The sequence below is a fragment of the Drosophila innubila genome (genome assembly GCF_004354385.1).
Source record: "Drosophila innubila isolate TH190305 chromosome 2L unlocalized genomic scaffold, UK_Dinn_1.0 4_B_2L, whole genome shotgun sequence".
Classification (NCBI taxonomy): domain Eukaryota; kingdom Metazoa; phylum Arthropoda; class Insecta; order Diptera; family Drosophilidae; genus Drosophila; species Drosophila innubila.
The window spans coordinates 6,105,937-6,122,090 of NW_022995372.1; the positions used below are offsets into that span (position 1 = coordinate 6,105,937).

General features: G+C 38.5%; 3 protein-coding genes across 3 annotated transcripts; 2 read left to right on the forward strand and 1 right to left on the reverse strand.

Moving 5' to 3' along the window:
• On the reverse strand, window positions 1-3,398 carry LOC117779701 (sarcosine dehydrogenase, mitochondrial). Its single transcript, XM_034615977.1, has 3 exons — window positions 1,818-3,398; window positions 1,039-1,181; window positions 1-981 (listed from the first exon to the last, which is right to left on the reverse strand). Exons 1-3 carry the CDS (start codon window positions 3,396-3,398, stop codon window positions 30-32), a joined length of 2,676 nt encoding a protein of 891 aa, XP_034471868.1. The 3' UTR covers window positions 1-29.
• Window positions 3,399-6,622: 3,224 nt separating this feature from the next.
• LOC117779702 lies at window positions 6,623-7,697 on the forward strand. The gene is made up of 2 exons (XM_034615978.1): window positions 6,623-7,291; window positions 7,614-7,697. Exons 1-2 carry the CDS (start codon window positions 6,623-6,625, stop codon window positions 7,695-7,697), a joined length of 753 nt encoding a protein of 250 aa, XP_034471869.1.
• A 5,359-nt stretch (window positions 7,698-13,056) lies between these two features.
• LOC117781212 (putative gustatory receptor 28b) lies at window positions 13,057-15,872 on the forward strand. Its single transcript, XM_034617965.1, has 3 exons — window positions 13,057-13,689; window positions 15,040-15,597; window positions 15,663-15,872. The coding sequence occupies exons 1-3, from the start codon at window positions 13,057-13,059 to the stop codon at window positions 15,789-15,791; spliced, it is 1,320 nt and encodes a 439-aa protein (XP_034473856.1). The 3' UTR covers window positions 15,792-15,872.
• Window positions 15,873-16,154: the final 282 nt, after the last annotated feature.

A 16,154-nucleotide genomic window follows, 5' to 3' on the forward strand; every position in this document is an offset into this window, starting at 1 on the left:
AATTTTATTTTTAAATATATTTATATCTTTTATTTGCCAGTCGGCTCATAATTGCCCAAAACACGTTGTCCGCTGCGATCGAAAGGACTGCGCAGATGACAATCAGCCTTATAACGCTTGCCCAGAATATCCACCTCGTAGTTTCCCACCTTGAGATACTCCACATCAACGTTTTTACCATCGCTGCGGGTGATGTAAGCCTGGCCAAGAGATTTGCCCAGCGTGTAAGCGTATTCAGCTCGTCTTAGAACGCCCACAGGTTCTCCATTGCGATAGACGCCCTCAAGGCCCCAAATGGGCACCTGCTCCTGAAGTGTCAGATAAACCATGCGCCTCTTGATGCCCTCGACTCGTTGACGATCGACAGCGGCACGTCCTCGATAGTCGCCCTGTTTGCGGCAGGTGAAACCAAGACCTGCTTCCAGAGGAGTGTCATCCGATCTCAGATCATAGCTCCACAGATGATAACCCTTTTCGCTGCTGAGCGCATACAGTGCCCTGTAGCCGGCATCTTGCAAATTCTGTGCCGCTCCAGCGGCCATCAAAGATTTGTAGACGGCGACACAATCCTGTTTGGGCACATGGAGTTCATAGCCGAGTTCACCCACAAAACTGACGCGGAGCAGGCGGAGGCCAATGCCATTGCACTTGGCCAACTTGGTGCTATTGGGAGGCACCTGCTCATCCGACAGCTCGCAGTCGAGCAGTGGCTGCAGAATCTTTCGCGAATTCGGTCCCTGTATAGAGATGACGCCTAGGTCCGCTGTAATGTCACTCAACTTGGCATTGAATCCCTTGCGTCGCATCTCTCCAAGCAAAGTGCTATAAGTGTAATAGGCGGAGGCACCTCCCGCCACAATGTAGTAGCCCTGACCCTCGAACTTGGGATCATGCAGCTGCCCAGAGCCAGACACCAGGCGACTAATAGTCACATCCGCCTCCACACCTCCAGCATCGTTGAGGGCACAAGTGTAGACAGTTCTAGAAATCGAGAATCTTAAGTAATCTATCAGTTATCTTCAGGAAGAATTAACTTACTTGCTGGGAACGCGATTGGTGTTGGCGGAGAAGAGCCAATCCGCGGCCTGTTGAGCCTGAGGTCCTTGAAGTAGAAGCTTGGCAAAGTAGCTCATGTTGAAGACCACAGCATTATTGCGACAGGCGTGAGCCTCAGCTCCAATCTAAGATCGGATAGAGAGTAAGCATTTTAGTTGAGTAGGATCGACTTAGAGATACCCAGCGCTAAGATAACCCAAATCCAATAGAATGTTATGATATATTTCTAATTCCTTTACCCCAATACTGTGTAAAATTTGAATGTAAAAAAGGATTATTAAATAATTTTTAACTATAATGAAATTTTAAGGCTTGATAAATACATACTTAAGCAGCATTAATTCTCAAATTCAAGTCTACAACTTAAAAGCTTCTCGTGTATTTCGGTTTAGCGCAAAAGTTAAAAAAATAAATTAGATTTGTTCTTGATTGGCGTATGATCACGAAAAAAAATGGTAATCATAACAGTTCTTTGGGAATTAAAATAAATAATATATAATTGTAAATAGAATACTTTTAGGTATAAAGGGTTATCAAAAAATGTGTTTTTAAATTTCGAGTCTCTAGCTATTAAAGTCTCTGAGATCTACGTAATTATAAAAACGGTCAGACAGTTCTAAATCGAGGCAAATAATAACTTGACTTAAGATAATCTACTTAATTGGGTCAATCTAATACAAGCAGTTGCACGAAGTAATAATACCCTTCTCTGCCCATGCTACGTAATTAAAGGAATCTATTTTTATTCATGTGAATCTTACCAAATCATGATGCTCCGAGAAGCTGTTGTACTTGAGATCTCCATCAAGAACACGCTCGTAGTTGCTCTCCTTGTGGCGTGCATGCTCATAGCTGCCGTACCAATCATAGGGTAGCACCGGCGCCGAATCCACTTTGTTGCCTAGGAAGAAACCAGGTCGCTCCCAGCCCTGTTTCTCTTCCATGAAGGCGTTGGCCTGCAGCATCTGCTCGTGCAGCGGATCCTTTTGGAAGTCACGTCCTGCCAGCGGTTGATCGTACTTGAAGACCATGCTGTAGTTCTTCACGTAACTCTCGTGGGATTTCTCAGCTATCCACTTGGTGGCCTGACCCTGCTCCTGAGTGAAACGTCGCAGATCGAAGCTGAACATGGGCACATCCGGTTGCCCATTGATGATCCACAAGGCCATTTGTTCGCCACAGCCACCGCCAAACATCATGCCAGCGGAGTTGAAGCCACAATTGTGCATGAGACCCGAGACAATGGGATCGGGACCCATCAGAGGCTTGTGATCCGGCGTAAAGGATTCCGGTCCGCACACTGTACTCTTCACACCGTATTTGGCATATTCCGGGCACAATTTATGTGCTCCCTCCACATGCGTCTCAAAGACGGACCAATCCAACTCGTAGAGCCCAAAGTGGAAGTCCTTGGCCACGGGATCGAGGAGTATGGGATTTGGTTCATAGCCTCCCATACAGATGGCATCGCCCTGAATGCGGAAATAGGTGGAATAGTCGTGATCTCTTATGTTGGGCAGACCTCGCACACCCGGAATCGATTCGGAGACAATGTAGGCATGTTTCATGGGCAGCAATGGCAGATGGGAGCCATGACGAGCTACCAGATCTCGTCCCCAAACTCCTGTGGCATTCACCACCGTCTCGGTGCGTATGTTGCCAAACGGCGTTGCCACGCCCACCACCTTCTTGCCACGTGATCCCTCCTCCACGAGAATCTCCTGCACATCACAGTTCTCAATCACCTGGGCGCCATTTGCAGTCGCCGCTCGCCTCAAGGCTGTGCAGAGCATGGCGGGATCCATGACGCCATCTCCCGGAGAATAGAGGGCACCAATGAACGCCTTTGGATCGAGCAGCGGAAACAGTTTCTGCGTCTCCTCCGGGGAGAGTATTTCATTCTCAATGCCGAGTGCCTTGCCGACAGTTGCCAATCTTCGATATTCATCGAGACGCGTCTCGTTGTGAGCTATAAAGATGCCTCCATTCTGTATCCAGCCCGGATCCAGGCCCGTCTCTGCCTCCAGTTGACGCAGCATGTTCCTTGAATTGGCCAGTAGTTGTATGTCCACATCACTAGGACGCAATCTCCAGAGCAAACCCGCTGTGTGCCATGTGGTGCCAGCTGTCAGTTGAGCACGTTCCAAGAGCACCGCCCTCACCCCCCGCTTGGCCAGGTGGTAGAGTGTGTGGCAACCGGCGGAGCCACCGCCAATCACCACCACATCCGCCGATTGTGGCAAAGTTGGAGCTGCAGTTGCGGCTGCTGCTGAGGCATTTCTGGCCAGAAGACGCCTTAAATCCTGGCAAGCTGCGTGCTTTACAATCCCCGTGCGCCACATTTGAAATCAATTCGAAAACTAAACCACATCGCACCACAGCAGCTGCCCATGAAGATTCCCAATCTCATATTGTTTTTTGTCTTCTCTGAACTTGTGGGTCAACTGTGGTTGATAACGCCGCTTAGGGCTCAACTCTTATCAGTCAAATAACGTGCCTCCTCTTAAGATTGAACTCATTCGAGTCATTTGAATTGTTTATTCTTATCACTTTAGTGTAGTACTTATACATATTTGAACCGCCAGGTGACGCTTTTTAATTTCTAATCAAGTGTATTCTATTTATGTATGTTGCAGTTCAACAGTATAACAACAATGTGACAACGCTCAAAATACCCCGCTTCTATTAGGAAAACATCTTTCTAATCATTGTAACAAATTAAATACATTTTTTTAATTATTCGATTAGATTTTATGTTTTGCATTTAATTCAATTTTATCAAATACGAATATTTGTTTAAAATAGATTTTAAGACCTGAAACATTTTATTGGACTTTGTTTTGCAAAGTTTTTTTGGAAGTATTATTGATAAACATCACTAGCGGCAAGAATTGTTGTATTTATTAATTATCCTTTAACAAGAATTCTTTCACAAGTTAATGAACTAGAAATTAAATTTCTTAGGCAATTTTATTTTATTTTATGTATATATTTGTAATGTAATATTTAAGTTTTATTGTGTTTAATAATATTCTTGCTTTGCTATTAGTTGTAGTAGTAGAACTACTTTTTATTATTTTATATATTTGTATTTTATTATTTTGATTACTGAAATTAGTCCTAATGTCACTTGTTTACTAGAAGTTGGTTGAAAGTTTGTCGTACTGAAGTCTTTCCTATGGCGAAATTATAAAAGTTACCTAGTAAAAATAACAAACCAAAATAGTGTTTTTAGACAATCTTTTACTATATATTTTACAGTTAAATTTTTTTTTTTGATATAGCAAAAATGTTACTTTACTTCTGGAAGTTCACAGCGATAACATTAATCAGTTAACGTCATCTAGCGCCAAATACCAATTCTGAAATGAGCATTGCACTATGTGAAATTGATATGCAACTCGAGTCTGCCACATGCCTCATTGTCTGTGCAACATATGCAGCAGCATCCCGGGGATTTGGTGGCATGACATCGTCGGCGCTGGCAGAGGCAGAAAGCAGCAAAAGAAAAGCAAATCCAACCAGAGTCAGACTCAAACTCAGACCCAGACAAGTTGCAGATCTTCCAATGCGGTTGCATTTGTTATTTTCTTATTGTTATTTTTATTTGTTATTGTTATGGCTGTGTGGCATTGTGTTTGTTGTCGTTAGTGTGTGTGTTGGCAAATTGTGCGACAAAATTCTAAGTGAGCCACATGATTTGTTGCACTTTTCATATACTCGACTGCACGATGTTTTGGGGCTGAAGCTGAAGCTGAATCTGTTGACGCTGTCAGCTCATTAAGTTACTCTCATTATGCAATCGAGTTGCCATTGTTGAAGATGCAGCACAGTTACCGATGATGTGGCATCCACATGGCGTATGAGCTTCGTTAAATATGCATTGTGTGTGTTTCTCAAAATGCTAACTGGTGTAACCCGGCCTTGTCCGTGTCTGAGTAATGAAATATATACATATATGTAAATAAATTTGGAATTCAAATAATTAAAAATATCCCTGTATCTGTAAATATAATACAAATAAATAAATTTATCTGATGAGGTTTTTTTAAGTTTTTCACAAATGTTAATCAGACTTGACTTGCCCCTGGGCCCATTAAAGAAGGGTATTATGTGCTTGGCAGAATGTATGTAACAGGCAGAAGAAGGCTGTCCGAATTTCTGTCCGTCCGTCTGTCTGAGCGCGTTGATCTCAGAGACTTTAAGAGCTTGAAACTTCAAACTTGGTATGTTGGTTTCTGGACACGGTAAGCAGATCAAGCTTTTTATTAGCTTAGGATCGGGCCTCTACATCATATAGCTGTCATATGAATGATAGGTCGAAAATTAAGTTTTTGGTTTTATCTCAACCAATCTGACATAATATGCATCTAAGCTTGTGTTTTACATCCTGACCAAGTTTGGTTCAAATCGGACCACTATATCATATAGCTGCCATAGAGATGCTCAGTCGAAAATCATGTTTTAGTGTGAAAAAGTTTATTGTTAATTGAGATATCTCAATCAAACTGACGGGATATGCATTATTGTTGGTGTTTTACGTCCTAACCAAATTTGGTTTAAATTGGTTCACAATATTATATAGCTCAGTCGAAAATCGAGTCTTAGTATGAAAATGGATTTTGTTTTTTGAGACATCTTAACCAAAACTGATAGAATATGCAATTAAGTTGGTGTTCGATATCCTGGCCGAATTTGGCTATACAGAGTACCTGGCTCAGGGTATCCTACTGTCGGGCATGCTCGACTGTAGCCGCCTACTTGTTTTTTTTTTCTTTTAATCTTTTCAGTTTCAAATTTGAATGGTCTATATAAACACTTAGTTGTTAACTTTAACTAATGTTTCTTTAAAACTTATTTATTTTATTGACTTAAATAAAAAATAAATTAAAAAATAAAATATTTATAAAGTAAAAATAAAATTAATTTTAAAAAATAAATGGTAATCAAATTAACACGTCAATTTTTTTGATATCCAATTTTTCAAAGAAAAAACGAAAAGAAAGCAGTTTTTAATGAGGATTTTTTAATTTTTCGTCTAGTTATAATCTATGTTATCCGATGGATTTCAAACGAGTTTGTTAAGAAATATTGCATTTTGTTGCTTGGTATAATATTTTATCATCCAATTAAATATTTTTCTGAACTCACCCAAATTTAAGTTTTAATTTTTATTTGCACTTAAATACGCTCCAAATAGTGTGCAATTCATTTCAATACTCGATAGAAAGACAAACTTCCGCTTGGAATATTTTGATTCAATTTGACACGCAGAAGCAATTGCGGAATGAAATCCAATGACTTTATAGAGTGGTGAGTTGTCATTAGCCATTATTACAAAAGCTAAGTATAGATGATAAGAAGAGCATCATCAAGTTTAATTCTTTTGACATTTTCATTTCTAATTCTAATTGGTGTTGGGAATAAGGCGAATCGGCCTAATTACATCAATGCGATTACGGTACGCGATATTGGCTCTGTGATAACAGAAGGCAGCGTGTGCTCCGCAAGGTATGCAACATTTGTGAATTCAATTCAATTTTATTTAGTGCTCCATCACGTCAACATGACTGGCCACATTGATTTGAGGTCGCCGAGTTTGTGGCAACGCATTTGGAATCGCAACTTTCAGGCGAAGGATTTATATGGCAGCATAAGGGTCCTCATTGGCATGGCCTTAGTCCTGGGCATAACCCCGTATCACGTCACCCGCGACGGTTACCACCGGGAGCGTGTGATGCGGGAATCGTGGTATGGATTCGCGAATGCCATCAGTCGTTGGCTAATCTTCGCCTATTGCTACACCCACGCTAATCTCAACAGTGAATCCCTAATTGGCTACTTTATGAGCAATCACATCTCCCAGATGAGCGCCCGCATTCACGATATCGCTGGCATTATAGCTGCCGTTATAATCTTCATTGCGCCTCTCTTCTTGCGTCATCAACTGCGTCGCACCATTGAGAATCTGGTGAGGATCGATCGACATCTGTTGCATTTGAATTGTGCGGTGGATTATCCTCGTGTACAGTTTGAGTCGTGGAAAATGTTTTTAGTAATCTTGACTCTGGATGGCACCATCGTTATCGTCTGCCTGGCCTGCTTTGCCCACATGGGCGTGTCGTGGCAGCTTACCTTCATCATGATCTATGAACTGGTCACCATATCCATGTCCATTGTCATGTTCTGTATGTTGGCTCTGGCGATACGACGTCGAATATCGCGATTACATAAGGTGAGTTGAATATATTCAAAATTATTACATTTTCAATAACGTGATGTTTATCTGTGAGCTTATTTTCTACCATTCCTTTATGACAATTAGAGTCTAGAGCCATCAGACATATTATATCTTCTTAAATTTGTACAAAAAGTCTTTGACACAAATCTATTTTGAAGTTATGCTTTAGGCTGCAATATTTAATATTCAACTGCCTCCTAAAAGTATGCAACATGAAACTTTAATGGACTTGTTCAATAGTGAGTGCGCGTATTCGTATTTAAATTCTCGTAACATATCCGTAATAACCGTAATTGACTCATTGTATGTCCTTTAGCAATTGTCAGTATCCAAATACTGCCTGGACTCGCTGTTTACGCCCAACTCACTTCACGTCATTCAAATTGTTGTCGCATATTAACTATCTACTTGTTTTCAATGGCATGCTCCATAAATGCGATTTATTATGCATGCGCACAAGGCGGCTGATGGAAATAAGAACAAACTGATCAGCATATAGGTCAGAGGATGATGCCCTTTCTTTTCTTCTCTCTATCTCATAATATGTTCCACATTGCGCATACGCATCGTATTGCGGTGCAGCTGAGTGCGACTGGGAATGAGATTGTGACTTGAGTGTCTAGTCAAGACTGTAAGCAATATATGCTGATAATGAATTACCAGTCAGCCAGTTGACTCACGTTAGGGATGAGCACATGACAGGATATTTAAGTTACATAGTACTCGTGTTAAAGAGTATATTATAAAAACAAAATTTGTGCTATTAGGAAAGCTTGTTAAATTCAAATTCTGTACACCGAAAGTCCGACTAAGGCTAAGCTAAAGATGTGGAATGTCTTTAGGGTATATGACAAATTAATGATGCAATAAAAAAGATTTGATATTTTTAAGTAAAATTGGGTAAAAGCATAATATTCTAATCTTAATGATTTATGCATATCAAGAAGTTGAAATATAAATTTTACCCAAAATATATTTTGAATCACGAAGTATCTTAGACTTTGTCAAACAGTTTGTTATTATAAATAACAACAAGAATATTTCAAAATCAGTTTAAACTTTTATCTATCTTTAGTTTTGTCGGTTTTAAAAATATAAATATATATTGACTATATAACTAATTATTTGCTTCTTGTGCTGGATTTGTCAATGTTATACTTCCCAGCCGGTTATCCTCAACATCATCATTATTATCATCATTATCACTTGACAGTTATGCTAAATATTAAATTGAACACAGACAACGAAGGCTGCTTGACAATGTGTGTACTCAGAGTAAGAGGAGATGCCTCTGCCGAAGGACATTCGCACACTTGTTGAGCACCCAGCACTTGTTGTTGCTGCATTCACATCTCCATAATGAACATCGTAATGAATTTGCTCTCGATAATGAACTTCATAATGAACATATCGCACACGCTGTTGCTTCGGTTACATTTCCGGTTAAAGAAGGCGAACTATTTATATATACACGTATTTGTTGTTCCATGTTTTGCTTACGCGATTCGTTCTCGTATCCTGCCTGCAGTTCGAGTTGTCACTTTGAGGCCGTCGGTTGTGCGTTCTCGTTAAAATGTCCACAGCGCTGCGTCGTGTGCGCAAATATTTCATATCTTCGCAGGTCTATGAGGCACTGCGTCCATTATTTTTTCTCACATTTCTCTACGGTTTGACGCCGTTCCATGTGGTCCGTCGGAAGATGGGCGAATCCTATCTGAAGATGTCGTGCTTTGGCATCTTTAACATATTTGTTTACATCATTTTGTGCGGTTTCTGCTACATCTCCTCGCTCCGTCAGGGCGAGTCCATTGTGGGTTATTTTTTTCGCACTGAGATTTCCACAATTGGTGATCGTCTGCAGATCTTTAATGGACTTATCGCGGGTGCTGTAATTTATACCTCGGCCATATTGAAGCGTTGCAAGCTCCTCGGCACTCTTACAATTCTACACAGTCTCGACACGAACTTCTCCAATATTGGAATACGTGTAAAATACTCAAGAATCTTCAGATACTCTATACTTTTGCTCGTCTTCAAGCTGCTCATATTAGGCGTGTATTTTGTAGGCGTGTTCCGGCTACTCGTCTCACTGGGCGTCACGCCCTCCATCTGTGTCTGTATGACCTTCTTCCTGCAACATTCAGTGGTATCCATTGCGATTTGTTTGTTCTGTGTGATTGCCTTCAGCTTCGAGCGACGTTTGAGTATCGTCAATCAGGTAAGTCAATTCCTCTCTTAGGTTATCGCCCTGTAATTTACAAATTATTACTCTCTGAGGCTTGCAGGAAGTTATTTTACAGTCTAACCTCAAACAAATGTACACTTAATTTAAGTTAATATTGTTATAAATGTTTCTTGGCTCACTTTCTGCGATTTGACTAGACACCAATTAATTACTTAGAAAGGCGTAAAATATATGATAAGCATTCGGAGTAATATGTAGAAATTCAATAATTATATTTGATGTATTTGCTTAACTCCCCCAATATTAATAATTACTGAGAAACATTGGCCATAATGTATAAAGACACTAAAGATATCTTGAATAAATATGAATATTAATAATAAAACCCACCGGAGTACAACAAATTAATTTCAATTAATTTCCAAACATATTTACCAAACAGAAAGCAATGTGCAAATATGGGAAATTGCTAGAGGCTCAAATAATTCGTTGCAATAAAATTTTAACAAATTAATTGTCAGCCACTAACTGGATATTTACCAAACAGAAAGCAATGTGCAAATATGGGAAATTGCTAGAGGCTCAAATAATTCGTTACAATAAAATTTTAACAAATTAATTGTCAGCCACTAACTGGATATTTACCAAACAGAAAGCAATGTGCAAATATGGGAAATTGCTAGAGGCTCAAATTATTCGTTACAAAAGAGTTTAACAAATTAATTGCCAGCCACTAACTGGATTAACTGAAAAGCCCCCTTTGAATATTGCCATAAAAATGCTGTATACCTTCAAATTTTAACTACGTATTACCGAGACCAAAGTAAACTATTTTTCAAGCATTTTCACCGACAAATGCTATTCATATATAATATTCACACAAAAGACAACACATTTGCATACTTTGTCTTTATTCTTATTGCCTTTTTAATTATTTTTTGCATTTTACCCTGTTAGCCACGTTAGCTGCCACACTTACTTAACTCTCAAAGGCAAATGAGCAAAACTTATTTGTTTTTTTATGAGCTTTTATATGTCTAGATGTCCACTTTCAGCTCGTTTGTCAAACATAAATTGAACAAAACATATTCAAGTTCAATCATGGAAACCATAAAATTTATTATAGTAAATGATGTTTACGATTATGAAAACAAATAACTCAGAGATGAACATTAGACTGGTAAATTTTCTTCGCGACAAAGCGGTTATGAAATTCGTAATATACGATGAATTCTAAAAATAATTGCCCAAGAAACCATATGTCTAAAACAATATCGAGCTTCCACAAGCAGTTTGCTTTCGGTAATCATTCAATATTTTCGTTAAAATCAAGACGAAGATTAAAAAAAAAAAATTTTTTAACAAAATTAATTGAATTTGAATATAGAACAAAAACCAAAACATATGCAAAATGACATTCCACTTGAAGATCGGTCCAGTTTTAACAAAGTTATGATACTTTGGTTGAATGTTAACTAGATTGCTGTTAACATATTTAAATACAAAATATTACCACTCAGTAGAAATGTATAGCTCCTACAATTAGTTAATATACACCTAGCTTTCACTTTCAAAAGAACTCTACTATATGTAGGTTATATGTGTATTTATCAACGGTTAGGGGGTATAACAATATTCGTATTTTGTCGTTGAACGGTCGTTTATTGAGACAGTAGGAAACGCGTTAGGTAAAATCGCAAGTCAAATTATACTCCTGTGTTAAGTGGGTCCCCAAGGAGGGAGAGTTAGCATTCGCCTCTAAATGGGCATTAATTAAAGTGCAACAGTTTAATCCAATAGGAAAAAATTCTTGACATATGTTTCATTATCCCGCATTCCGTTGTCAAGCGACATAAAAATGCTGGAATTATTTGCTTAAAGCCAATGGGCAATGGCAACGGACAATGGACAATGGATATGGAAATGAAAATGAAAATGGAAATGAATATGAGTGAAATGTGTGACCCACCTCATTAGGTAGGCGTCGACGTCGACGTTGACTTCAACGTTGACAACATGCAAATTGTTGTCGCTTCTCGAGTTCAGTTGACGCGTAAACCTTCAACCGACCACACGACGACGACATCGACAAACGAGACTAAAAGGATGGATGTGGAGAAGGATACTGATGTAGAAATTGAGCTTCAACATCCATTAAGGCGTCGATTGCGTCGTTTGCTGTCCGCTAAGCAACTCTACGAGGCTCTTCGTCCTCTGTTCCATGTGACCCATTTGTATGGATTGACATCGTTCTACATCAGTTATAATAATGAAACTGGCCAGAGGGAGATTAAGAAAACCTGGTTCGGTTATGTCAATGGCATTCTTCATATTGTACTTTATAGTGTGAGCTATATCATTACCATTTGGAACAGTTGCGAATCTGTTGCCAGCTATTTCTTTCGCTCGAGGATAACCTACTTTGGCGACATGATGCAGATTGCTAGTGGGCTGATTGGCGTCACTGTCATCTATCTGACGGCCATCGTACCAAAGCATCGACTAGAACAGTGCCTTCAAAAATTTTATTCCATGGACCTCCAACTGCACAGTGTTGGCATCAAGATCATGTACAGTAAAGTGCTACGATTCAGTTATGCCATCATGATCTCCATGTTGATTGTGAACTTTTCCTTCTCCTGGGGCACTTTTGGTCTTTTATACTCCTCGAAAGTATCTCCAAGTCTGGCATTGCATTTCACATTCATGATCCAGCATACAGTGATTGCAATTGCTGTAACCATGTTCTCCTGCTTCACATATCTCGTCGAAATGCGACTTGTGATGGTCAACAAGGTAAGAAATTGCTAGCATATATTATTTTCCGATACTTTCAATTAACGGACTCATCAAGAAAGTACATTATGTGGAAACAACAGCAATAAATAATAAGTAAACCAGCAATCGTAACGATTAAGATTCAAAAAGATGAACTTTTTATTTTTGTTAAAATACATTTTCCGGTCGAAATTAAAAAAAAATGTATATATAGTATATCAATTTTAGTTCTTTCTTTCGTTAAATAGTTTTAAAAAAAAATGTAGAATTAGAGTTGTAAAAAATTTAAATTGAATTATGATTTTATAATTTTTATTTTAGATCGAGTAATAAAACTTATGATTTCATGTTTTTTACTGGAAATAAAAATATTTCCCAGTACAGGATACCTCACATAAAAAGAACATCTTATTTTTCCTCATTCCGCTGTTCGTGGCGTCTTAAAAGCTATAAGCTTGTTAGTCAGACTCAATAATTAGCGCATGACCAAATTCAATTAAATTAATGACCTCAACCCGCCAGCTTTGGCTCCCCAAACGTTCCCTTAACCCTTCTGTGACCACACTTTATTATTTCATAACAAAAACAAACAAATAACGAAACTTAAACTGCCATCAAATAAATGGAAACTGTCTGCTGTGACAGGTTTTCCATTACGTGTATCCAGACAGCAACTCAAAGCTCTGAATAGTTCAAGGTTTTAAACTCTATCAATAAATCAGGTGAAACAATTGTTGAGGTGTTTATAAAAGCCGCTCAACAGTCGCTTGGAAAATCAGTTTTCATTTAATTTGTCATGTGGTCATTTTGGAGGCAATTGTTTAGACCACGCGATGCTTACGGCGCAGAGCAGACATTACTTTTATTTACTTATCTCCTAGGGTTGACTCCCTTTGTGCTGAGGGGCGAGACGGGAACCCGGCATTTCCAATTGAGTCGCCTCGGATATTTAAATGCCCTACTTCAGCTTAGTTTCTTTGGCTACTGCTTTCTCACTGCCCTCATTCAGCAGGAGAGCATTGTGGGATATTTTTTCCACTCCGCAATCTCTCAAGTCGGAGACTCTTTGCAGAAATTCATTGGATTGATGGGAATGTTCACCCTTTTCCTCTGCAGTGGACTTCGAGTGCGTTTATTGATTGACCACTTTGATCTGATTGCTCACATTGATGATCGGATGCTCAATTTGGGCGTTTGCTTCAATTATCCTCGAATAATGAGACTAAGGCACACACAACTTTTTCTCATCTCCGGCGTACAGTTGGGCTATTTAATTAGTTCCATTTGTATGCTGCTTTGGAATGATGTTCAACCCATTTATACAGCCACTGTTGCCTTCTATGTGCCGCAGGTATTTTTGCTCAGTATCATTCTGCTTTTTGGAGCAATACTTCATCGTTGTTGGCAGCACTTTGCAGCTTTAAATAAGGTAAGCCAAAGGACGGGGATCTAAGCAACGACTAGCAATTATATTAGTAGAAAATAATAACTTTAGAAATAGGAAATCTAAGAAATATAACTTATGTTATTTAATTAGCATACTTTTCTGCGCAGCTTTAAATAAGGTAAGCCAAAGGACGGGGATCTAAGCAACGACTAGCAATTATATTAGTAGAAAATAATAACTTTAGAAATAGGAAATCTAAGAAATATAACTTATGTTATTTAATTAGCATACTTTTCTGCGCAAATTAATATTTAAACTTTATAAGACATTCTTCTAGATCTTACTAAATTAAAGATTTGGGTCAAGAACAGATTAGCAGTTAAACGTGATTACCATAGAAATATTTAAATATTTTGGCAAGTTCAATAATATTGGTGTTAATGCACATTAATAATTAACACAAAATAATAATAGTTATTCTTATTTTCTCCCTTTGATGATAATATGGTCACTCACATATTTTCTTTTCGCTCAGTGTAAGTTGAAATGCTACCTGTTAAATTCAGTTAACATATTAACCGTCCGGCATTCTAATGAATTAATAAAGCGTAATCATTATCATCTCGAAGATGGTATATCTATCACTCTACAAGTGAATTCAATTGAGGACATTGCCCATACGCCATGTGGCTTTCGGGGTATTTGGATAGACTGGCGCGACCTGAAAACGTCTACGGCTGTTACCGTGTGACCTTTGGTCTGGCTCTGTTTTTTGGCCTTGTGCCATATTGTGTGGACAGCTCAGCAGCGGGGAGACTTCGCATTTCGTGGATCGGTTTAATCAACATTATTGCTCGGATTTGTTTTTATATGCTCAATTTTTGCTGTAGTATCTTTGAACGTCGCACAATGATGAGCGATTTGTCATTAACAAATCTATCGAGATTAACTGCCGATTTGGAAATGTTTAATAGCATGTTTGGCATAATAGCAGTGTTAGTTGTCTCATTAATAAATCGCGAGGAGTTGATTTACCTGATGAAGCTATTTAACAGTCTGGAAAGTGAATTATTTCCACGTGTGGGCATTAACTTCAGACAGATTCAAGCTGCTTATCAAATCAATGGTTTGGCTGCATTTCTTCTAAGTACACTCTTAATCTTTGTGGGATACAGTTACTTGAAGGTCTTTACAACCGCCATGACTTTTATGTCATACTTGGCGATCCTTAGTTATTTCTCGCCCAACTTTGTAATTTGTAGTGTTTGCATACTCGTATGTGGATTGTTAATTAAACTACGTATTTACTTCAGCGCTTTAAATGAGGTCTGCTGAGAACTTTTTATTCTCATATTGTTATATTAAATAATAGTTTTTTTTTTATTCCTTCAGGTGCTGAAGAACCTCGCTCACCAGTGGGACACTTGTAGCATTAAGGGCGTCCAAAAGCAACGATCTCTACAATGCCTGGACTCCTTTTCAATGTATACCATTGTGACCAAGGATCCAGTTGAAATCATTCAAGAGTCCATGGAGATACATCATCTGATTTGCGAGGCAGCTGCAACAGCGAACAAATATTTTACCTATCAACTTCTCACGATCATTTCAATTGCCTTCCTGATCATTGTCTTTGATGCTTATTATGTGCTCGAGACTTTGCTTGGAAAATCGAGGCGAGAGAGCAAATTCAAAACTGTTGAATTTGTTACCTTTTTCTCATGCCAAATGATCTTGTATTTGATTGCAATCATTTCGATTGTTGAGGGCAGTAATCGGGCTATCAAGAAGAGTGAGAAAACTGGCGGCATTGTGCACTCGCTACTCAACAGGACAAAGAGTGCCGAAGTGAGGGAGAAGTTGCAACAATTCTCCATGCAACTGATGCACCTTAAGATCAACTTTACAGCTGCAGGTCTATTCAACATTGATCGCACACTCTACTTTACAGTGAGGACATATTCTCTTTCTTTAACTACATGTCAGTTTCACCTCATTTCCTTTATTTTCTTTAGATCAGCGGAGCTCTGACTACCTATCTTATTATTCTGCTGCAGTTTACATCGAATTCGCCCAGCAATGAGAATAGCAATGGTTTCGAATGTTGTGAAACATTACAAAATATGACGAACCGCACCGGTTAGCCAATTGTCGGACAATTTCCCGGCCAGAGTCTGGGTTATGGTGACATTTAAATGAACACGTTCTATGGTGTGCAGCAAATAATATTAAGTGGTTTCTATAGCTGTTGCTTTTGTATTCATTATTCTTGTATGTTTATATATCAATTATTAGTAATAAACTGATTATCATCGCAAAATTTAATTAGTTAATTGCGAGAATGATAATTAAATTACAATTGTGTCTTGCAAACTGGAAAATTGGTAATGGTAAATATCAAAATGGTAGTTGTTGTTTTTTTTTAAACACAAATATACGAACATTAATTTATTATTGTTGTTTTTTTATACAGTTAAACTTAACATAAAACTTGTAAATAGTTTTGG